General features: G+C 36.5%; 1 protein-coding gene across 2 annotated transcripts in view; it reads left to right on the top strand.

The window, feature by feature from the left end:
* The window catches only part of RSRC1 (arginine and serine rich coiled-coil 1), a 450,158-nt gene extending 433,669 nt beyond the window's left edge, over nucleotides 1–16,489 (top strand). Inside the window, exons 8-10 of one of the 2 annotated variants that reach the window (XM_082840357.1) lie at nucleotides 8,353–8,459; nucleotides 14,636–14,788; nucleotides 15,434–16,489. In XM_082840357.1, coding sequence (XP_082696483.1) covers nucleotides 8,353–8,459; nucleotides 14,636–14,788; nucleotides 15,434–15,526 — 353 coding nt within the window. In that variant the 3' untranslated portion in view covers nucleotides 15,527–16,489. The remainder of the gene's footprint in view (nucleotides 1–8,352; nucleotides 8,460–14,635; nucleotides 14,789–15,433) is intronic. The other variant, XM_082840356.1, reaches the window with a different exon arrangement.
* Nucleotides 16,490–24,716: the final 8,227 nt, after the last annotated feature.

Here is a 24,716-nt window from a genome sequence, read left to right as displayed (position 1 = left end):
AAACGTAAGCTCCATGAGGGAAGAAAGAAACTCTTGTCTCTAAACCCTGGTATGCAGAACAATGCCTGAGTGTGCTCAAATATTTGGAAGTAGGAAAGGAGAGAGAAAGGGAAGGAAGAAAGGAGGGAGGCAACCTCTCAACCATCCTACGATGTTTCACCTATTATCCCCATGCCACAGAGGAGAGAACTCAAAACCACCACAACGCACTTGCCCAAGGTCACAAAGCTAGTAAGTAGAAGAGACTGTTCAATCCAGATAGTCTGAACCCAGAGCTGTTAAAACTAACCACTTAGAGACATTTAATTTCTTAAAGTTACAAAACCTTTTATAATTTGACATTTCTCCCCCATAATGTTTTTTAATGGTTATTTTAATGCCCCTTAATTTTTAAGTTTTCAACAAATGTTTATTGACTGCTTACTAAATAATAGAGTATACTATACTAACTCCTGGAGTTGACACAGAAGGGTATGTCCCCTCTGCCTGGGGAAATGAAGCTTTTGCTCATGAAGAAATTAATATCAGTGGGAGTTAACATATGCTGAGAGCCAAATGAATTATAGAAGAGGTCCCTTTTCTCAGAGGTGGCAAGGGAAGTGACAGGGAGGATTCAGAAAAGGTAAGAGCATTCTAGGTGAGAGGAACTAAATGAGGTGGAATTTGTGTGAATTTTCAGTATGGATTTTGTTTTTCATAAAACCTAGTCTGATGCTCAATTCACTTGCACTTATTAAAATGTTTATCAGAAATTCTTCAGTCACATTAAATTTATTCTTATTACTTAATTTGACATGGAAGGGAGTTTGTTATGAGTCTGTCTTGGACCCCATCCAAGGGGGGTTTGTTATTAGAGACACTCCAGGAGCCTCACTGACATATATAACTTGGTACTGTATCATAAGCTTCCAGAAGGCTGATAGACAAGCCACATTCTACTTAAGAAGTTTTCTCATCTTTCACGTTATTTCTGGATATCAGTTCTGGAAATTGGTGCCCAGGGATATGAGATTTATGAACAACCTTAAAATGTTACGGTTGGATGGCTTTCTAATATATGTTTTATATGTTTTAATGAAAGAAACTTATTTAAAATACACTGTTTTGAACTGTTTTGAAGGGAAAGCAGTGGCTATATTTCATTAAAATTTGTGTTCATGAGGAGTTGCTTTAACTTTAGAATTCCAAGTGAGCTTTATGGTATGTTTTATTTGTCTACAGATTTTATTGAACAGCCATCTCCATTTACTTATTTATTGAATAGCCAGTTTGTTATTGTTTGCTTTTTTTCTTTCGTTCTTGCAAAGCACTTGAAAGTGCTTTATTTTTCAAAGACTTTGTTTTCAGTGTCTATATTGTACCATAAAAGGAAATTTTGCAGATATTTCCATTCTTGACTAAAATTTGAATCCATTTAAACTGAAAATAAGATCTTCTCTTGTATTATTCATGTATTTGTAGCAGTAGTATTAGTATATAAATTTTTTTTCCCCTTGGGAGAGAAAAGTAGCATAAGTAACTCAATAACTATGAAGCCAACCAACCCAAACTCTTTGTAATATAAAATGCATTTTAACTTTGGGGAAATTCATAAATTATTAATATTCAAAAGTAGTCATTTGGAGATGAGATTTTAATGTGTAAGGTACCGTTCATGAAACTCATGTCGCTTAGCCCATTACATTTTGGTAATAGTGCCATCTGCTGTTCTCTGCCTAGCATTGCTGCCAGTTTAGAGAGGTTGGCTTGTTGGTAATCTGCAAATGGTGTACATACTTAAATTTTGCCTTTTCAAATAAAAGGTTTATACTGGACCTTGTCATCTTTATCTACTAATCTTAAATTTGTGTACCTTTTGATAACACAGAAAATTCTGTAAATGTGTCATGTGAAATTGTCAAATATAACAAAGTAGCAGGTGAACCTAATTTTTATAATATAACATCAACAGTAACTAATAAAATATTTGATTTTAATTTTTAATCACAAAAAGAACAAAATAATTGTCCATGCAGTGAGTTGTTGACTTTTTTAGTCTGTAGTGACTTAGCTTTCTGACTCCATTATTTTTTATTATGAAATATGAAATATTCTACGGACATCTTGCAAGCAACCTATGGAAGTCATTTTGTTTACCAATAATGTGTTTATCAAAAAGCAAATAGATATGTTTACTTCATGTTTACCATGTTAATGTTTAGAAACATACTGTAATTTTTTTAAAAATTAATTTATTTATTTTTGGCTGCGCATGGGCTTTCCCTAGTTGCGGTGAGCGGGGGCCACTCTTCATTGCAGTGCATGGGCTTCTCATTGTGGTGCATGGGCTTCTCATTGTGGTGTCTTCCCCTTTTGCGGAGCATGGGCTCCAGGTGTGCGGGCTTCAGTAGTTGTGGCTCTCGAGCACAGGCTCAGTAGTTGTGGTGCACGGGCTTAGTTGCTCCACGGCATGTGGGATCCTCCTAGACCAGGTCTCGAACCCGTGTCCCCTGCACTAGCAGGCGGATTCCTAACCACTGCACCACCAGGGAAGCCCCGGAAACATCCTGTAATTTTTATTCTCCCAGTAACTTTATCACTTGTTTTCATTTTTAACCTCATGGCTGATGAATACAGGATACTTTGTATGCTAGGCATTCATGCCAAGCGTATAAACAATAACTAAGGGACTTCCCTGTTGGCACAGTGGTTAAGACTCTGCGCTCCCAATGCAGGGGGCCTGGTTTGATCCCTGGTCAGGGAACTAGATCCCACATGCATGCCGCAACTAAGAGTTCGCATACCACAACTGAGGAGCCCACATGCCACAACTAAGGAGCCAGCAAGCCCCAACTAAGAAGTCTGCCTGCCACAAATAAGACCAGACGCAACCAAATAAATAAATAAATGTTTAAAATATATATATATATATATATAAACAATAACTAGTTTTAATTCACATTCTTCCCAGTCTTAAAATTGGTACAGAATTTTTAAATGACAAATTGGCATGTTAAACTTAAGAGCCTGAATGTAAAACAGTTTACTATAGGGACTTCCCTGGTGGTCCAGTGGTGGTTAAGACTCTGCGCTCCCATTGCAGAGGGCCTGGGTTCAATCCCTGGTCAGGGAACTAGATCCCGCATGACGCAACTAAAAGCCTGCCTGCCACAACTAAAAGATCCCGCATGCCACAATGAAGATCCTGTACACGGCAATGAAGATCCTGAGTGCCACAACGAAGACCAGGCGCAGCCAAACAAACAAACAAACAAATAATAAATAAATATTTTTAAAAATAAAACAATTTACTATATATTATTAATGTGTTTAATTCTGCTTCCCAAAATGACAGGGTTATACTTAAGACATAGATTTGTGGACATTGATCTTAGAATTTTGAGTATGAAGCAGTTTAAAACATTTTTTATGCCTGTTTTCAGACAGCATGGAGCTGAGCTATTTATAAGACTAAAAATGAAATCTCCCGTGCATCTTTCAAATTTTAATTTATAATCTACAAGCAATAAATGCTGGAGAGGGTGTGGAGAAAAGGGAACCCTCTTGCACTGTTGGTGGGAATGTAAATTGATACAGCCACTCTGGAGAACAGTATGGAGGATCCTTAAAAAACTAAATATAGAACTACCATATGACCCAGCAATCCCACTACTGGGCATATACCCTGAGAAAACCATAATTCAAAAAGAGACGTGTACCACAGTGTTCACTGCAGCACTATTTACAGTAGCCAGGACATGGAAGCAACCTAAGTGTCCATTGACAAATGAATGGATAAAGATGTGGCACATATATTCAATGAAATATTACTCAGCCATGAAAAGAAATGAAATTGAGTTATTTGTAGTGAGGTGGATGGACCTAGAGTCTGTCATACAGAGTGAAGTAAGTCAGAAAGAGAAAAACAAATACCGCATGCTAACATACATATATGGAATCTTAAAAAAAGAAAAATGGTTCTGATGAACCTAGGGGCAGGACAGGAATAAAGACACAGACATAGAGAATGGACTTGAGGACACGGGGAGGGGGAAGGATAAGCTGGGACGAAGTGAAAGAGTAGCATTGACATATATACACTACCAAATGTAAAATAGTTAGCTAGTGGGAAGCGGCCACATAGCACAGGGAGATCAGTTCGGTGCTTTGTGACCACCTAGAAGGGTGGGATAGGGAGGGTGGGAGGGAGACGCAAGAGGGAGGGGATATGGGGATATATGTATACATATAGCTGATTCACTTTGTTATACAGCAGAAATTAACACAGCATTGTAAAGCAATTATACTCCAATAAAGATGTTAAAGAAATTTAATTTGTATATCACTCTCTTACTCTTTAATTTAAATATCACATTCTTTAATTTAAATATCACCAGTAAAATGGTTCCCACATTGAAAGGTAAAAGCTATGTTGGTTTATTTTCATATTGTAAGTCAAGCAGACAGGCTTTCCCCTATCCGCCCTGTCACTTTGTTAGTCCTGAAGTGATCTTTAAAGAAACACAAAGATAATGTTCTGTTTTTCCTCTAATCTTTCTCCTTCCTTCCTTTACAGTTTCTCCAGTGCTATTTTGTTAAATATACTGGCCCTTTGGCCAGCTTCTGTGATAACACTTTTATTTGTATTAGGAGCTGGTTGTATGCCCATATTTAAAGCTACAAACTCTGCAAGCTTTAGACATCAAGTACTGTTTGTGAGCTCACCTCTGACATTTAATACTAATGATGTGCTTTGTAAATCCAAATGAGGGAATATGTTAGAGAAAAAATCCGAGGGGTCAAACAGTTGATACATATGAGACATCATCCTGAAGTCAGAAATATTGTTTTTGGTTGGGAACTAATGATTGTGAAATAATTGTGAAACTAACACCTACACAAACAAATGTGTTTTCATGTTGACCAGTTAAAGTTGAATCACTTGGAATGGTATCCATTATGATTTTTCTCTGCTATATTAATGCCATTATACATGTAACTAGTAAAAATATTATCCTCTGGTACGGCACATGTTAATAAGTTAGCTGGGCAAAGAGTCTTCTCTCATTTCACATGCTCAGTTAGTACATTGCATAATTAAAAGGAGCTTTTATTCTAAAGCATGTGGAACTATTTGCTCTTCCATGACACTCTGACAGTGTTTGCTTTTTATATAGGAAAATATATTCTTCCAAAGATGTGAGTGTTGGCTGTAACAGCTGTTACTTCCAAACATTCCATGCAGGATTTCTCACCTGAGAAAAGACTGGTTACAGCTGTCAGGGACACATCTCAGAAGCACTGTCTTTCTCTTAAATAAACTGGAACTTGCATAAGACTATATGCTTATAATTTGTGATTGGCCAAAAATTGAAGCAGAGATTTTTCATAAAATGTTAATTTTTATTGAATGTGTTAGACCAGATTTCATACTGTCTATATCATTTAACCTTTTCAACTTAGTATGTAAAAATTACTTTGATGCAAATAACTCTACCTTGTTAAACCAGTTATTACAGTTTTTTTTAAATAAATTCAGTTATTATTCATACAGGCTAAAACCCCGGCATTTTTAGATGCCTTAGCTGAGTATTCAGTGGCTCCTAATTCAGGTGTGTGTTCGTTTCAGCTTAGACCAAGAGTTTAAACAGTAAGGTTGTGAACCATAATGTTGCATTTTTCTTGCCCAGCTAGCATGTGAAAAAAAAATACAAAAGTATGAAATGATACATGCCTGTGGCTATTTATTAAAGCACTAACTGTAAAAACAAAGGACTGGAAACAACTCAGATGACCATCAACAGGGCATTGGTGGGAAAAAACTATCATAAAACCATAAAATAGGTTACTGTATAGCTGTAGCATAAAATGAGGAAGTCTCTATACTGGAAAACATAGTGTTAAAAGTGAGAGAAGTAATATACATAGGAATGTATAGTATGCTAATTTTGTGTAAGAAAGAAGAGAATATGTATACTTATATTTTCAGAAATAAGCAATGGAAGGATAAAAATCAAAACCTAATAAAAAATGGTTACCTATGGATTGGGGGAATGGGATAGGAAAGGAAACCTAGACTTCTCTGAAGGATGTTTTAATTTTGACTTTGAAAGCATGTTAAGTGTTTTATGCAATTAAAAAACAAATATTAAGCAGGGCTTCCCTGGTGGCGCAGTGGTTGAGAGTCTGCCTGCTGATGCAGGGGACATGGGTTCGTTCCCCGGTCCGGGAAGGTCCCACATGCCGCGGGGTGGCTGGACCCGTGAACCATGGCAGCTGAGCCTGCGGGTCCGGAGCCTGTGCTCCGCAACGGGAGAGGCCACAACAGTGAGAGGCCCATGTACTGCAAAAAAAATTAATTATGAAAACAGTAGAGCAAAACAAGATTTAAAAAAAAAAACTGAAACAAATGAACCTAACTATATATCAAGTTGGTAGCATAATCACATGGAGAATCATTTCAAGTGACTTTAGAGTATAGTGTTTTGACAATTCATCAGTGGAATAAATCCTAAGATCAAAAAGAGCCATAAAGAAATTTTAAACTATTAATTCATCTTGTTAATAGTAATATTTGTCTTATGATTTTGAAACTAATATATATTCAACTTACATATTAGGAAAAACAACTAAGTACTTTTGATCACATCATTAAGGCCTAATATTCTTAGAATAAGAGAAAAGATATACAAATATAACTCACATTCGATTTTCTTTTCTAAAAGTATGTATTTCCTACCCCACCCACTGAAAAAGCTGAGAAGCGGTGACAATCCAGTAACAACAAACACCCCTACTGCTCAGGTTACTGTCTTTAAGTATCATTCCCCACTAAAAGGAATCCAGGCCCTTTGGAGAAATGGCTGATTTCAAGTCTGAGACAGGAACTGTACAGGATGAACCTGGGACATCTTATCACACTTTAACAAAAGAGATCATATCAAAAGGATGCAGGGACCAACATGAAGAGGCTCCCACTACCCAAAGGTAGAATCAAAATATGAAAATGACCACGATGGACTGAAGTACATTACATATATAAATATTCATGAGCTCATAATGGTCATCTTTGGACCAAAATTGATAAATTAAAGGAAAGAATTAAATATTTATTCTGCCTTTTCCTCTAGACTATATTTCACAGTTACAAAGTAGTCGATGAAGGAAGTTCTTCGAATCACAGCTAATAAATGCAGGACAAATAATAGAATTAGAAAAAAATGACCATTTTGCAATGTCTAATAAAATAATGGAGCTAAGCAACAAACATTGTCTGCTAAAACCATGAAGTGAAAGGCTGGTGGAGAACTAGGGTCAGGCTGACATCACCTTGGACACACTGATCAATCTTAACATCATTAGAAGTGGGAGAAGCACATCCTGATATGATGTAATAGGAATTACATAGCACCACCTGTGATGTATTCTTTACCAAAAGAAATTGAACCTGAATCTTATCCCTGTCTAGATCTAACTGCTGGTTTACACAAAATATGAAGGACAGAAGAACATGTTAAATGACACCATGAGAATAAAATCAGCAAAATCCAGAATGTGGAAAATTGTAAAGGCTAAATGATCCATTTTCTTCAATAAATAAATGACAATGAAAGGAAGGGATGGTGGACCGTATGTGATTAAAAGGAATTTAAGATACTTGTCGACTAAGTGTAATGTGTGAACCTTGTTTGGATCCTCTTTCAGACAAACCAACTGTAAAAAAAGCACTTGGACAATCAGTGAAAATTAAACATGGATTATATAAGATGATATTAAGGAATTATTACTGATAACGTTGGGTTTAAAGATGGTATTGTAGTTATGTTGCTAGTTTGTTTTGTTTTTTTAAGCCCTTATCTGAGATGCCTAAAAAAATATTTAGGGGTAACATGGCATTATGTCTGGGATTTACTTTTAAATACTCCAGGTCCACCCCCCAAAATTGAAGTGGACATGGATAGATTAAATAAGAATAACAGAAAATTAATGATTACAGAAGCTGAGTGATGGGTGCAGATGGATTCATTGTGCTCTTATTCCTTTTTCCTTTTATGTATTTCCATAGTAAAATTGGAAAAAAAATGTAAAGCCCTCCTTCCAGATTAGCACAGATTAGCTTGGATCATTTTAGCAGTACCTTCTCAGCAACGTTTTAGGTTTTAGGTGAGAGTCTTAGTGGATAGGAATGTTATCTTTGTGGGTCTCCAGGGGGGGCAAAAAGTTTCTATTATAACTTAACCATAATGTCTTTTTTTCCATCCAGTTAAATTTCATAAGTCATAAAATTACTTCATAGAAAGAACATTGCTTAGGTATAGTGTTGATAACAAGCTGACAAACCAGAATACACTGACATAATACCCTCTTTTTTAGACCAAGCCACCCTGGTAGAACAAGTAAAAAGAGTCAAAGAAATTGAAGCCATTGAAAGTGATTCTTTTGTTCAGCAAACATTCAGATCAAGTAAAGAAGTCAAAAAGGTAAGTTTTCATCAAGGCATTACGAATAAGCCTTCAGATTCCAACTAAAGGGATGCTTTATTAATGGATTTTACTTAAATGTAAGTGCTTCTTCTTCTAATAGATGAAGTAGGGTGAGAGTGTATCAGCATGTTATTGAGAGAATGAATCAGTGAGAATCAGTTCAAGTTTAACTTGTTAAAAAAAAAACTGTGAAAATGTATCTGATGCCATTTTTATTTTAAAATTCACCAAGAAGGCAAAGTATAAGATGTCAACATACAGTTCTATAACAATAATACACATTTCATGAACGTATACAGTTTTCTTTTCAAATGTATACATCTACTTTTTGAATTGACATTGCTAGAGAAAAGTTAGAAAAGAACTTTAACAATAAAATTATTACCCAAATAGTAACATATATTTATACTCTTTGCCCATATGGGTATCACTTATTCAACTCTAATAAAAGGAGCTTTGATTGGCATTTTATTTCTGTTGAATATTTCATGTATTCTTTCAATCATTGTCAGGGCTGCTTTTTGGAATTTGTGTTCCTTTAGTTGGAAAAAGCTGTCTACTGTGAAATACATGTATTCTTCAATATCATACATCTAAAGAAGACATGGTATAGCTATCACTTATTCAAAAATACTCTATATCTGTAGATATATTAATGACTGTATAGTATTCTACTGATGAATGTATCATAATTTTTTTCTCTGATAGATATTTTAGTAGTTGTAAGTTTGGAGGTGTTGCATACATGTTTGTGAATATCCATTATCACCTTAGATAAAATTTTCAAAATGGAGTTGTTAAAGGTTAATATTGTTTATTTTCATACCTGTTCCCAAAGTCATTCACCCAAAATATTGTATCGATTCAAATTCCACCTCAAAATGCAGGGAGATGTCTGTCTCTCACACCCTGGTTAACACCAAGTCTTATCAGACTTTTTCATGTTTAATGACCTGATAGGTAAAAATTGACCTTTTGTTGTTCCATTAGCATTTCTTTTGTTATTAGTGAGATGGACACCTTTTCAATTACCATATGTATTTTAAAATAATTCATTATGGGGACATGAATTGAGCATGTGCAGGATGCCAGGATGCACTAGACAGCCTTGGTTAATCCATGGTCCTTGCCCTGTTATTTGCTGATTTCATTTGAATATTTTGTAGTTTGCCACCACAACTCCTGAAAAAAAGGAGCTGTGAAATGGACATTCACAAATATAGTTGCCCATTTTATTAAATATCTTACTCGTACTTATTAAGGAGTCCTAAAAGAATTGTAATTTGTTTTGAAGTTTACTTGCGTAGTATTTGTTTTCTGGAGTTCACCTTGACTTCCCAGTTCTCACTGCACACACTTAAGATAACCTAGCATTTTCTTTCTGTGGAAATATTTATTCCTCTATGTTAATACACTAGGTTTTCTTCTAAACAATTTTTTCCCATTTGGTATTAATTATTAATATAGTAAATTTATTTTTAATTCCATTCCTCTCCTCCAAGATACTAAGAGTTCTTCCAGTAACTAGTAAAATTGGCAGTGAGTAAGGAAATTGATCTAAAGCCTGCTTAATATAGCGGAAAGAGCATGGGCTTTGGACTCAAGGAGATCTGAGTTTGAATCTTAACTTTCACACTTCCTAACATGATTGATGATCTCGAGAAAACCTCTCAACCTCTTTCCAAGCCTCAGTTTCCAAATTCATAAAATAGAGCTAATAATTCCTACTTTTTAGAGTAACCGAGGGTTAAATATAATGATTATCAAATATGTAACATGGTTCTTGATCCATAAAATGTTTGTTTTAAAATTATATACTCTAGCATCTAAATTATTTGATATCTAAGTATATTCTATAAACTAAGTATGGTGCTTGAAAACTTCTACTACTATAGGCATTCAGACTATCTGAAGTATAAACCTTACCCCATTTACATTTCTCTAATATGCCCCTTACTTTCCCTGAGTCTCCATGCTCACCAGTAAGACAGACCCCTTGCTGAGAAACACAGAAATTCTTTAGATATCTGGTTGCACCTTAAAAGATTTTTAAAATGTAATAATATCCATATATTTGAATTCCAAGGTCAGTCATTTTTTTACCTTGTTTATATTCTCTAGAAAAGTTTTAAAATATTATTTCTTATAGTTATTAATCTTAAAATAACTGATTAAATCCAAGAGAAAAACTCTTCTTCCCATATCTATAACAAAACCCTATATATAGTTAAATGGGCTTCCCTTGGGAGCAGTTTAAAGGAATTTCACCTACATCTCTCATCAAAGGGACCACCATTATTAATTATTTTAATAATTAGTTTTTGTTTGCTTTAGTTTTTAGTGCTGAGTTGGAATTTACTCAGCTTCAATGTAGCTTTTCTTGTACTTCCAACTTAGATGCCACCATTAAGGATTGAGAGGTCTAGGATGGAACAGGAGGCTCTTCATTTTGTAAGCAACCTTCATAAATCTGTGTGAGGGAAACCCACCTTCTGTTTCAACTATCTTTCAAAAAGAGGTTCCCCTTAACAGTAATTCATGGAAAGAAACAAAATCAATCAAAATCAATCTGGAAAGCCTAGAACTAGCTAGTTCTTGGTCGGATAAGTATGACAGAGAAGCAGAAGCAGCCTAGAAATGTTAATCCAGCACTGTGAATTGAGCCCCTTAGAAATACATTTAGTTAAAATATTTTACCAACATTTTTGTTTCTTTCCTCTAAAATTCAAACCAAATTGCAATAAATCTTGCATTTAACAATTAGGAAGCGGTGGTCAAAAGCATGAGATGTAGACTCAGATCTGGAACCACACTTTGATTCTGCCATTTACTGGTCATATGTCCTTAAACTACATAATAGTCTCATTAAACCTTGGCTCTCGTCCCTTAAAATGGGGATAATACCTGTAGCAGAGGTTTTTATAAGGATGAGCAAGATACTTTACATAAAACAGTTAACCAAGTGCCTGGCGTATAGTAAGTGCTCAAGAAATGAAATCTGTCACTACTCCTCCTCTTCCTGCTGCTGCTACCAAGGGCTGTATTTGTCTGTGGCTTCCTTCAGAGGGATTGTAGATACAAGGATTCCTGTTTTGGTTGGGCCAGAGACTGTTTTATGTAATTTTTTATGGTCTATAGATCCTAAAATGCTCCTTATTTGAGGCTTGGTGACCAAGCAAATTAAAAATTACTTTACACAGTAACTTTCTAGTTTCATGTATAGACATAAGCTTTGAACCAATTTGTTTCAACACAGCCATTTGGAAATGTTAAAGCAGTAAGCAAATGATGTAAAACAGTGTTGTATCATAGCCCCACTTTTGTATATATTTAATGTAAAATAACTAAAATAATGATGACTACCATTAATACTAGACATTTAACATTTATAATTTAACTAATATCCTAATAACCCTTAATTATAGCTGAGATTCAGCAAATTTCATAACCCAGGGTCAAACTGCTAATAAATGGTAGAAAGCAGCAGCCAAACCAAATTTGTCCAACTCCAGAACTAATCAATCTCTCATAATTGTGAACTCAATGCATATTCCCTGTTGAAATATAAAGAATATGCTAAAAGGCCACAGAAGATGGCATTTACCTTGGTGAATGTACAGTAGTATAAGATATTAGCCATCCAACACTAGACTTACATTAGCCATCGCGTTTCAAAACGATCAGAAGAGCAGTGATGGGCCAACAAAGAATAAATTCGCACTGGACTGTAATATAAAACAGAGGGCCAATTTATTAGTTTAGAAAGTGGTATCCCTTTCCAGTTTCTAAAATGTCTGTGTCTACAGTATAAGGTAAGGATTCAGGATGCCAAGAAGATGAATTATTTATCAGGAGATGACTTAGCAAAAGAGGTAAATTATCTAGAGGACCATTTCATCCAGGTCATGGGCAGATGTGATGGGCTATTCCTGATGCATAGCAAAGACTAACTCTCTTGAGGACTAAATTATGAACCAAGTTTCAACATCCTTCTCTCCTGGACAGTGCTACATGCATTGGTATAAAGTTTGTAATATCTCTGAAAAAGGCTTTTCTGTAACTAGTGACCCCTTCTGTTGGTAGATTCTTTAGCTGTGTTAATGCCACTAATTTAGCTAGGGAACTATTACCAGAAAAGTGGCTATTACCAATGACATGCTAGACAGTTTGTCTCCTGAAACACATATTGATTTAACTAGTTTAACTTTGTGCAATCATATTTTTCTGGTGTGAGTAGAAAGATGATCTGATAGTTCCTGCTGTATCATCAACTTAAGGAACCAATCTTGTTTTCAGACTGCTCTCCCAGATAAGCTTATTACCACTTATTCAATCCAAAAATTGTTGTATTTGGCTGATATCTGCCTATGTTCAAAAAGAGGGTAAATAACTCTAAGCAGCATGGTCATTTGTTCTTTCATACTTTTAAGTACGTGTTAAAACAAGTTTTTCCAAACTGAACCACCAGGTGGCAGTGCTACTCAAAGCCAGATGTTTGATAGAAGCCATGCTAAGGGTTTTTTAATAGTCAAATTTTCTCTAACAGCTTTCCTCACTTAAATAAAGAAGCAATTGATGGTTTTCCTCACACGTTTTTTAAATTACACATTATTAAATAATAACTTCTACACTCTGATCCTAACCCCTGAGAACTTTACCTCTTGTGCATATAAGCACTTTTCAAAGAAAACTTTAATGTACTGTGTAGGTAAAAACAAAATGAGATTACTTGGTTTCTGTAATAGAATGTTATCTCTGCCACCTGCACATGTGCGATCCACATGTTTGGCAACTAGAATAACAGCACTTCACAATTTTTCGAGGTAGTTCCATATGGACAGCCAGTCTCCTAGCTGAACCCTATCAAAGCATGGCCTAGATATGCAGAATGGCATGCTCTTACATTCCCTGCATGGCAAGATAGAGTACCAAAAAATTATGTCCTGGACCTCACTGGACTAACATACTTCCCACTTTCCCCTGTGCAGAATATTGGGCTTTACTGTTACGTGTCTTCAGTTTTATAAAGGGTCAGTGTAATATCACTTAGGGCTATGAGTCTTCTATGACCACTATGTTGGAGACATAGAAAAGTTTGGGATCTGGGGGAAAAAATATTGGCTCCAAAATATAAGAAGAAAACTGCCAAATCAAATTTACCAAATATTTCTTTAAACAGCTCTATGTAACTTGTTACAATTTGTGATTATGTATATATTTTGGTATTTGTTAGAGATCTGTCATCCCATTAGCAAAATGTAATCTCCAGTTTGGACAGGGAACATATCTTCTTTTTTTTTAATTAATTAATTTTATTTTTAGTTGCATTGGATCTTCGTTGCACACAGGCTTTCTCTAGTTGCAGCGAGCAAGGGCTACTCTTCGTTGTGGTGTACAGGCTTCTCACTGTGGTGGCTTCTCTTGTTGCAGAGCATGGGCTCTAGGTACGCGGGCTTCAGTAGTTGTGGCACGCGGGCTCAGTAGTTGTGGCTCGCGGGCTTCAGAGCGCAGGCTCAGTATTTGTGGCCCACAGACTTAGTTGCTCCGTGGCATGTGGGATCTTCCCCGACCAGGGCTCGAACCCGTGTCCTGGACAAGGAACATATCTTCTTATTCTCCCTCGTGTACCCAGTGCTTAGCAATTAGTAGTGCTTAGTAAATACTGGTTAAATAGATGGATCTCCAACTCTGAGATAAATTACTCTAATAAAGGATCAACTAATTCATGCATATTTCATTTTCTAGATGTTTTCCCCAGTGACCTCTGTTTTGCACTTCATTCAGAGAAGTGGATGTTCAGAAGTAAAAATGTCAAAAGAAAATGGAAATTGAAAAACTGTATGTGTAGAACCAATAGGGGTAGAAAAAAAGGCTAAGTAGGAATTTAGATATGTGAAATGTATGTACTTTTGCAATAGTATAGATTCATAAGTACCAACTTCTTAAGAAAAATATGCTGATTGTAAGAAATAACATTTTCACAGTGTTTTTGTATTTGTTTGCTTACTTTAGGAATAGTTGTTTCTTATTCAATAACCTAGGGCCATTTTGTGGTTAGTATCATCTCAAAGGAGGCCAATTGAGCAGTTATTATTCAAAATCAGAAATATTATTAAAGCAACATTTTAATTGTATATTGTTATCCAATTAATAGCATGTGTTTCATGTTTCAGTCAGTGGAACCTAGTGAAGTGAAGCATGCAGCTGCAACATCAGGACCAGCATCAGTAGTGGCTGACCCACCGAGTAATGAAAAAGAAATAGACCCTAGCAGCATCCCCACTGCTATCAAGTACCAAGATGACAATTCTCTGGCCCATCCAAATGTAAGATACTTAAACCTTAAGAATGTCAGTTTAAGGCTAGTTGACTGAAGTTAATTCAAACTGTTGTCCTTTTGGGCTGGTGACAAGAAGACCATTGGAGGAAATGGATCCATATGTTCCTATTTGCTAAAAATAGGCAGCTCACCCCCAGCCTTTAGAGCTGTTACATGTATTTGAAGCTGGTTTGGACCAACTCATGTTACCTGACTTCTAGGAGATTCTTTCTATGGGAAAGAAAAATGGGCAAAAAGAAGTTTTGTTTTATTTTTATTCTGGCACTAAAAGATCTAATTCTGGCTCTGCTCCAGTTGGCTCATGGACTGTGAGCATGTCATTAACACCACGTCGTGCTATCTTCTGTGAATTAGTGTCATACCACTGTGTCTTCAGAAAGATTGTAGGAAATAAACTTTACAAAATGAAATGTAAAATTGCTAACCAATGATTTTGATGTTAGTTCTTTTACTCTAAAACTTTCTGAGCATTATTCCAAATAGATGATCTTCAGTTAAGAGGTCATCAAGATTTAAATAGTATCCAAATCTTGTGCTGAAGGATGTATTCTATACAAGTGATTTATAAGGTCAAATCTAAGTTATTGGCAGACAATAACATTTTTTCTTCTTTTTTCTTTTTTTATTTCAGTTATTTATCGAGAAAGCTGATGCTGAAGAAAAGTGGTTCAAGAGATTAATTGCCCTCCGACAGGAAAGGCTAATGGGCAGTCCTGTGGCCTAAAGTTATGTTCATCTGGTTGAATTAACAGTAACATTGGAAATTTAGGTTTTTAAATCCCAGTATTAACTCTTAAAAATAAGGTAGCTTATTATATAAAAAGGTAACCTCATTTCATTCTTTTCTCATGTAGGCTTGAATATTTGTTGAGTTGAACTTAATCAAATATTGTGAATAGTAAAACTAGTGTAAAGTTTAAGAATGCATGAAAATGTCATACTGTTAATAAAGCTAATCCTGAACATATTGGTATTAAGGCAAATGGTACACAGTAGTGTTTCTGAGTACAATTTGAAAAATATCAAGTTGCCATTTAAAGACACAATTTTGACTAGTCATGCATATAAAAGAGTCGAAGTATATGCTATAAATATGAGATTTTATCTTCCACGTATTATAAAACCATATTTGAATCTTTTATTTCACCTTATTGAAAAATTTTAGGCACAACAAAAAGCACTGTAAACAACCTAAGCAGCATGAACCATGTTACCCTTATAGGAATAATACATTTAGTAAAAAAAACTACTTGAAAATTAAATAAACTGATGGTTTATTTGCTTAGAGATCAGCTTTTACTAGGTGATCCTTTGAAACATGTTAGCAGGTCCCAGCTCATTCTTTTAAAAATTACATGTTCATGCTAGACCTAAGCAGTTGGCCAAATACTCATGATGGGGAATTGTTTCTGAGAAAACTGGTAAGAGCTCTCACTTCAGTGTTACTTAACCAACTGCTATACCCTGCAGAGGAAGCCAGCTAATTGTAGTTTTGATAAGGCTATCTGTCATCGTAGAATACCTTTCTCTGGTAGCTGAGTGAAAATCAACTATGCATTCCATACTGAACAGGCCAGAGATAAGGACTTTTAGGCCTGCCTTACAAACTGCCTTCAGCAGCTGACATGAGTTATTTCCCTTTTCTATTTTGTTCTGCTCGAATTTGTATCTATGAAGACTGTAGCCCAGAACACAAGATAAGCATGAAAAGTTCTTGGGCTAAGATTACCAATATATAGGACATTTTGATGCCATCTTTTTATATTTCTGAAACTACTAAAGTTGTAATCCCTGTTAAAAATGAAAAATATAAAGAACGTAAAATCAGTTGCAAAAGGGATGGAAAATAGACTGATGACCAAATACTTGTTTTTATACAAACATGTTTTCATATTCTAAATATATGCTAGTGGGTTTTTCTTCCTTAGCTATAAGTGGAAGTGCCCAGTATGAACTCAGGTGTGTGTGGTTTTTAACATACACAAATTTTTAGTGATTTTTAAAAGGGATTACTGGTACTGAATAATTTTATATTTCCTTTATTACATAACTTATAAATAGTAAAAGGACTATCACCCTTTGGGGAATTATATTTTGGTGGTCTAGGCAAGAATATGGGTTGTCATTTGGGCCACTAGTGATTCTCCAGAGAAGCTAGACTAGGCATTTTTTCTCAGTATGCCTGATGTTCCTCATTTATAACATAGTGAAAATATTATGATCCACTTTAATTATATTTCACACCAGAGTTCCTCTTTGGCAAGTAGCCCAAATACAGATGCTTGAACTGCAATAGATTTATATTTTAAAGCTCAATTTCTCATAGAGATAGAGAATCAAGTTATTTTTTTAATTAACTAAACTTAGTCCCTGCTAAACTCAATGACTATTCCCCTTCTTCCTGATTTCCAATGTGATTCATTTTAATATATTACTTAACTTTGTTTGCCTGCATCCTGTTGAAGACTACAATATTACCACATAAGCCAAATCAAATTTAATGAGAAAGACTTCATAGACCACTATCAAACATATCACCAAACTCACGGTAGGCGATCCATGCGGGCCTTCTTTAATATCCTAATATAATGACTCTATAAAACAGAACAGTCCCTTTCATGTCAGTTGACTAGTGGCAACAGTTTGGACTTACATGAGACCTCAGAGTGTTTTTTGAAACATTGACTTCACACAAAATGATGAGTACTAATAATACAAGTTTTCGTTTCTGAACAAGTGCATTTTCAGGGAAAATGGAATAAGAACTTTTTTTTTCTGGCACTCCCTAATTACGAGGAGGCAGATACCTAAGAATATGAGCACAGAACACGCTGAGTCTTTCACCTACTTCATTTCAGCATCCCAGCAGGTGAAATGAGGATACTAATAGCCTATCTGCCTATTTTGATTTTTCAGTAAAATAACACAAAAGAAAGCCCGTGGTAGAAAAGTGTACTGTTTATGCCAAGGGAACATTTTGGCATGGTAGCCCATCTTAACGGAAATATGGAACAAATAGTCGCATGGGTAATTATTTGAAAAACTACACTCCAACTTCAGTGTACTCCTTATGTATGTGTTTGAACTGCCATGGCCAATAGACCCCAGCTTTGTCCCCAGACTTCTCTGATGTCCCTCCCTGCCAAGACCACAAGAAACCCTGATTGCTCTGCAGTTAGTGACCTACTATCTGCTTACTGGGGGATCTCAGGGCTTCTTCCATCAGATTTACCCACTTACTCATTAACGTTTTTTTGACTGCCTAGTTTGTGCTAGGCAGAGTAAGGGTAGTTGGGTATACGTAGGTGAATCCAGTGGGGATCCTTCCCTCAAGAGGCTTAGTTATGAAGCTCAGACATGTATATGACATAAGAGATATAATACTTAGTGGCAGAGGAGAGGACATGGTTGCAAAAAAGAGAGAGATTACTGCAAGTGAGAAAATTAAGGAAGCCTTTGGAGCCACAGGAACTCACAGCTATCCACTTCCACCTTCCTGGTAGCTGCTGTAGGGGTCTGGGAACTGTTGCACTTCCAACCCAAGGAAGAGTTCCTCTTGTGAAAGACCCAAGTGGCCCTGCCCTCTCTTGGATTAAAATCCAAGCAAAATTTTAGGTTCCTGGTCGCCCTCTGGCTTTCTCTGATCATTTCTTCCTTTTGGTGGAGAATCAGCTGAATAAGCTGATTTGGCCACTATCATCAGTCTTGTATCACCACCACTTGTCAGCCAAGAAGACTTGAGTGAGACGTGTAATGGTAGCTGAAGGAGACTTTCAGTACTTCTAAGAAAGGATTGCATCTGCCAGTAAGGCCTTGCACAGCAGTGGGGACAACGGTGTGTTCCCTAATCCCCTGTTTTTCCATTGTGTGCTATTACAGAAAGCATTGTTTTGGAATGAAAAGACACAGTTCATTTCCTTGTGGTTAGGTCTGTCTCCAAATTTTCCTTTGATTTGGGTATCAAGTGAAAATCTTGGTATCAAGTGAGTAACTAAGGTAGTAACAAAAGCTAGAAATGAAACAAGACACGGGACATTTTTGGTCACTAAACTATGGATGAATTGATCTGGAATTCTTACACCCATGTTACTCCTTCCGTCCCCCCCTTTTCCTACCCCCAAATTCCTCATGAGTATGACGGAAGAGGTCTTGAACCAGCTCCTGGCCATTACTCAGTGGATACAGTGCTTGAATTATTCAGAAAATGTTTAAATGCCATCCTTTAAATGTAAGCCCTACTTATTACTCTTTGGAACTCCTTTATGGAATAATGGAAAAGCGAGTCATCTTGATAAGAAAATATCTGAGTCTTTACAGAAGAACAAGGATAAAAATGGAGGTAAGAAAGAACTCTTTGTGAATTCTCTAATCATCTTCACCTTTTTTCATAGAGATGGATGTTGATCAGTATATTCTATTTGGTGGGTTCTTTCCCAAATCAAAGAAAATGCTCTGTCATCATGTATTTCCAAGTTATTTTTGCTATTATTGTATCCCCAGAATCTAGTCCATGCCTGACACAAGAAGTCTCTCAATAAATATTTGTCAATGAAGGAAAAGTGAATTTGCTCATCTTAAATGGGCAGTCTGTTTAGCAGTATGGCTATTTAAAATACTCAAGCTATTTGGAGCCAGTGCAAAAACAAATAGGTGTCTAGGTATGTACCCAAAAGAATTGAAAGCATGGTCTTAAAGAGGTATTTGTACACCCATGTTCATAGCAGCATTATTCATAATAGCCAAAACAGGGAAGCAACTCAAGTGTCCATGGATGGATGAAGTAAAATGCAGTGTGTGTGTGTGTGTGTGTGTATATATACACACACAATGGAATATTACTCTGCCTTAAAGAGGAAGGAACATGTATGAACCTTGAGGACATTATGCAAAGTGAAATAATCCAGTCACAAAAAGACAGACGCTATATGATTTACGTAGAAGAGGTACTTAGAGTAATTAAAATCATAAAGGGGGAAAGTATAAAGGTGGTTGCCAGGGCCTGGGGTGAGGAGAAATGGGTTTATTGTTTAATGGGAATAGGGTTTGAGTTTTATAAGATGAAAAGAGTTATGGGGATGGATGGTGGTGATGGTTGTACAACGGCGTGACTATGTTTAATACCACTGAACTGTACACCTAAAAATGGTTGAGGTGGTAACTGTGTCTATTTTACCACAATTTTAAAATCTATTTAAAAAATACTAAATAAAAAAAATAGATGAGTTTTGTGACCAGATTAGTTTGGTTTCTGTGATTTGTGTCTCCACACGTCTCTGAGCTGACAAAGGCCTTTGGAATTCCTGGGGAATATAGAGTACACCGGTCTTCTCTATTATATTAGCAACTAACAACAGTGGGGCTAGAGTTTAAGCAAGGATCTTACTAGTCTTCACTTGCCTAGACTTTCTTTCTGGGCCAATTTTTATATTATATAAATAATATTTTCAATGATGTAGATGTGGTCATTCAAGGTCCACCCACTGGCTTCTGTGACTGCTCTCCTTGCAAATGATAGGTCAGTTTTAAAGAAGTAAAGTCTACCAATATAGTAAGACAACACTTTTAACTCAACAATGTACCATTTTATTTTTAGGTCTTGAGAAGGAATGGCAAAATGATCCTGCTGCAGTGCTAGGAGAGAATGATGAACTGAACTGACCCTCTCTTCTTCACATCTTGTAACATGGTACTCAGGCTTAAATCCCAGTGTAAAAAACCTAGTATAGTGCAGGCTCCCTTCATAATCTTTTAAAAGATGAACTGCTAAAATCCCATGTCTTGAATAAAATCCGTAACTACAGTTTATCTACCTGTTCGTGTTCCATGAAAATATCACAAGCTTAAAATGGAATTGAAAACAAATAATTGAGAAATAAATAAATGTTTACCACATACCAGCACAATGGTTTGAATGCCTATGTTAAACATTGGGTAGACTTTTTAAACAAATTCTGTAACTGGATTATTTATATAGCCCCATTGTAGCTTTTCTTCTTCCTCTTTCTGCCATAGTAAATCTAAATGACCTGGAGAAGATAACTCATTTATTAATAGTTTGAAAAAATACTTTTTTCAGAACGCTTTGTATTTGAATCAGCCTCAGTGTTACTACACGCAGGGAAAATGAGGAGTCATCCAAAATTATAATCTCCCATAAATATACTTTCTCCATGTTTGAAATAGTTCATTTCAAAAAAAATTTTATACCTACCATAGAGCATAATTAGCAGCCCAGTCCCTGTGTTATGTAATAGCTGTTCCATCTAAAACACTTAAACTTTCAGGAAGTAAACCATTTTCACATTAACATTTGTTCCCCTACAAGCACACTTGTGTTTCCAAGGTCATGTGGGCCGTTTTCAGCAAAGGTGTTCAGAGACTTTTAACTCACTTTTTTTACAATTAATAAGAGAAAGTGACAAGTGACTGGTAAATAGGTTAGTATTCGACACAGTCTAGAAAATATCAGAGACTCAGTTTCTGTTTGGGATTCTTAATTTGAAGTTCCAATTTCTAAATATGTTTATCTTGCTATACTAATTGCAGTATAATTCCCAAAAGGCATTGTTCAATTAATTTCTAAATCCCTTTGAAAGGCATTTACACAGACCTTAGAGAGCTTTGAAAGGGTTACAAAACTCATCAAAGAGTTCTTATTTTTTGAAAAACCTATTTTAGAATTTACCACAATCGATGACAAAAGTCTCTGTCTTTTCACTAACAAAGACAGCATAGATTTGAAATGTATTTTTGTTTTGGGAGTTTAAAAAATAATATGATGTTTAAACGTCAATGGGGGATTTGAATATTGGATTCTAGTTCAAATGTGAAATTTGTAAGTTAAATATCAATGGCCACCACTTTACTAAACTAATTCTCTTTCTGATAAGTACTTCAAAACTTTCTCAATATTCATTTATATATTTTTTCTATAAATTATATAATTTATGCAAGCTAGCAAATGGCCACATATAATTTATTAAATTTGCTCATTTGCTAGAAAAAGTGTACACAAAATGAGAGTTATATCAAGAATTAAGCTTTTTCTTAAGTGATATCTTTCACATTTTGTGATTTGGGTTTTGTTTTTTTTTTCTCATTGAAAAATACTAACAAAACACAAAAAGGAAGGTCATCCATGTGGAACCAGTTTTTGAATGTAAACATTATCTGTCCCTCTTAGTCGGCTGCTGCGTTGTCTGTCACCTCTGGTGACCATTATTAACAGTCATCCCAGCCTTTCCCTCTGCTTGAACAAATACGGCTCTGTTGAGATATTGACACATGGGCTCTCTTTTCAGACCATGAACACAGATTTGTCTCCAGTTAATTTTTTTCCCGGATCATATTCCTTAGATAACTTTCCTGAGCAGTACATCTATATGCCTCATTGTTTTTAATGGCTGCGTAGATCCCTAAAAGTGGAATCGCTAGGACATAGGGTATGTACCTTTCACATTTTAACTAGTAAATAACAGCAACAATAAGTTAACTTTCAAATTGGATGATTTCATGCAAATTAAGATTATCTTCAAATCACTCAAGAACTAAAAAGTCATTTTATAATGAGAGGACATTATATATAGCTAGTTCTCGCCATCATCCATCAGAATCATTCTTCAGTCTTTTGTTTTCTGCAGTGTCCCAGGAGGCTGACCTTTACAGACTATATCACCCAGTTTCCCTTGCCCTCTGGCTTCTGGTTGGGTTCGGCCAATAGTAGGCACTAGCAGGAAATCACAGGAAGGAGGAGAGAGAATTGGGTCTCTGTACCCCTGATGTTTCAGTTGTGGTTGCTTTCCTAAGTGTGGCTACACCCTCTCTCAAGGATACAGTTCCCACCATGTTATAGTAACAGCTCCCTCCTCCTGCCTTCTGACCTGGAGGCTGGGGCAGTTTCCGGTAGCTGTTAGTCCCTGATTGGCTTCCTTAACCCTGCTCACATCTCTGTATATATTGCCTTCGTTAAACTCTTTTGAGTATGTCATTTGTTTCCTGCTGGGACCAAAGCAGATAAAATTATCTGCAAGGGCAGTGTATCAATTAGGATTAATTATAGCAATTAGTTTTGGCTTCGTAAACAATGACAACAGTAACAACAAACAGTGGCTTAAGTAAGATAAACGTTTATTTCTCTCTCAAATGAAAGACATTTAAAGGCAGGTATGGTGGCTTCACATGTGAGGAACCCTGACTCTTGCTCTAACATCCTCATTAGGTAGGTGGCTTCCACCATGTGATTCAGTCCAGCTCTAGCCATCGTACTCACATCCCACTGCCCACATTCTGGGCAGTGTGAAGGATGTACTTACTCCTTTCCTCTTAAGAAGACTCAGAAGTTAAAATTAAAGGAAACTTGGAAGTTTGTATGTCATCCCTTAGAACTTAGTCACCTGACTCCTCTCCTGTTGCAAGAGAGATTAGGAAATGTATTTCAGCTTGTCAGAGCAGAAAATAGCTTGATAATTATGAATCTTACTACTTCCTTTAAAAATATAGAAGATCCTAAAGAAACCTGGCTACACAGCACATCTGCCCATTCAAATTTTTGCTAATTCAGAAAATAGTTCCATCAAATGCTGCTGGGTGGCATACTCCCGTTTCCAGCTCTCCAAAGGCCGCTTGACAAGCATCCTTTTCATGAAGTTACAGTAAGCTGTGACAGCAGTAGCTTTATGTACAAACATTTCAAACATGAAGTGAGTGAGTGGCATTTCGACCCTGAGAATTCCTAATCACCATTGCTCCTCAGTTCTCTATTCCAGGCCAGTACTCATCGGCTAAGAGTAGTTCTCGGAGCCTGAATGTATCCCATTTAGAGAGGTCTGGCATGAATGTTTCAGCTTGACTCCGTGTCAAAATGGTATGATGTCTTGAGGTGAGGGCCCAGGGGAAAGGAGGCACCAAATCATCCGTTTAACTCATGTGCCTAATCACCTCCTTTTCCATTTAAGTAGTTTCCACGTCTATTCAACTTTTTCTCCTTGAAGGGAAAAAAAGAACCTTTCATTCATCTTATCTTGTAAGCACATGGAAAATGCTCAATTCAATTCTCATTCTACATTTACCAGCCAACCTTTGATCAATGATTTCTGTCTCCACCAGCAGGATCTTCCTGTCAACAAATATTTTAACTTACTAAAAAATTGAATTAACCAGGTGTGTGATCTCATGTGAGTGAAGCAATAAATATGAATTTTTTCAGCCTGCTCTCACTCCCAAAAAGCCAAGCAAAACCATCTAAGGTGAACGAGAGGCATAGTCTGATTCTCTCTGTCTTAGGAAGAAAGATTGAAAAGGAGGCTCCCAGTGCTTCAACTCTTCCCCAGCCAATGTATCAAAGTCGTAGATCAGCTAGAAATTAGGGGCAGGAGTCCCAACTAGTAATAGAGGTGCATTTGCCTGGAGCGTGCCCTTGCTTATATTTCTGGCAACCAGGTGAGCCGTCCGGAAGGGGCAGGGAAATAGATGAGAACCTCAACTCTAACATGTAAGCCACAGGTAACTATGTAGTTATTACCCACTGTGATGGCTTTAAAACATGTCTGCAAATTCTTTGACACTTCTCCCATTGAGGGGGCGGGGAGGGGTCTATATCCCCTTCCGTGAATCTGGGTCAACCTTGGTGACTTGCTTTTAACCAACAGAACACACCAGAAGTGACACAGCATAACTTCCAAGACTAGTTCAGGAAAGGCTTATGCCTAATTCTCTTGGGATACTCACCCCAGAACCCTGAGCTGTCATACAAGATGCCAATTACTTAAGGGCTGCCGTGTTGTGAGAAAACCCAGGCAATACGGAGAGTCCTCATGTTGGTGTCCTGGCTGACAGTTCCAGCTGAGGTTCCAGCCAACAACCAGCATGTGAGTGCAGACTCCTGCAGCCACAGTCCCCCTAGCTGAGGCCCTTCA

The sequence above is a fragment of the Leucopleurus acutus genome (genome assembly GCF_964270905.1).
Source record: "Leucopleurus acutus genome assembly, chromosome: 5".
Lineage (NCBI taxonomy): Eukaryota > Metazoa > Chordata > Mammalia > Artiodactyla > Delphinidae > Leucopleurus > Leucopleurus acutus.
The sequence above is the reverse complement of the archived record's forward strand: the minus strand, read 5'-3'. Positions and strand labels throughout refer to the sequence as shown.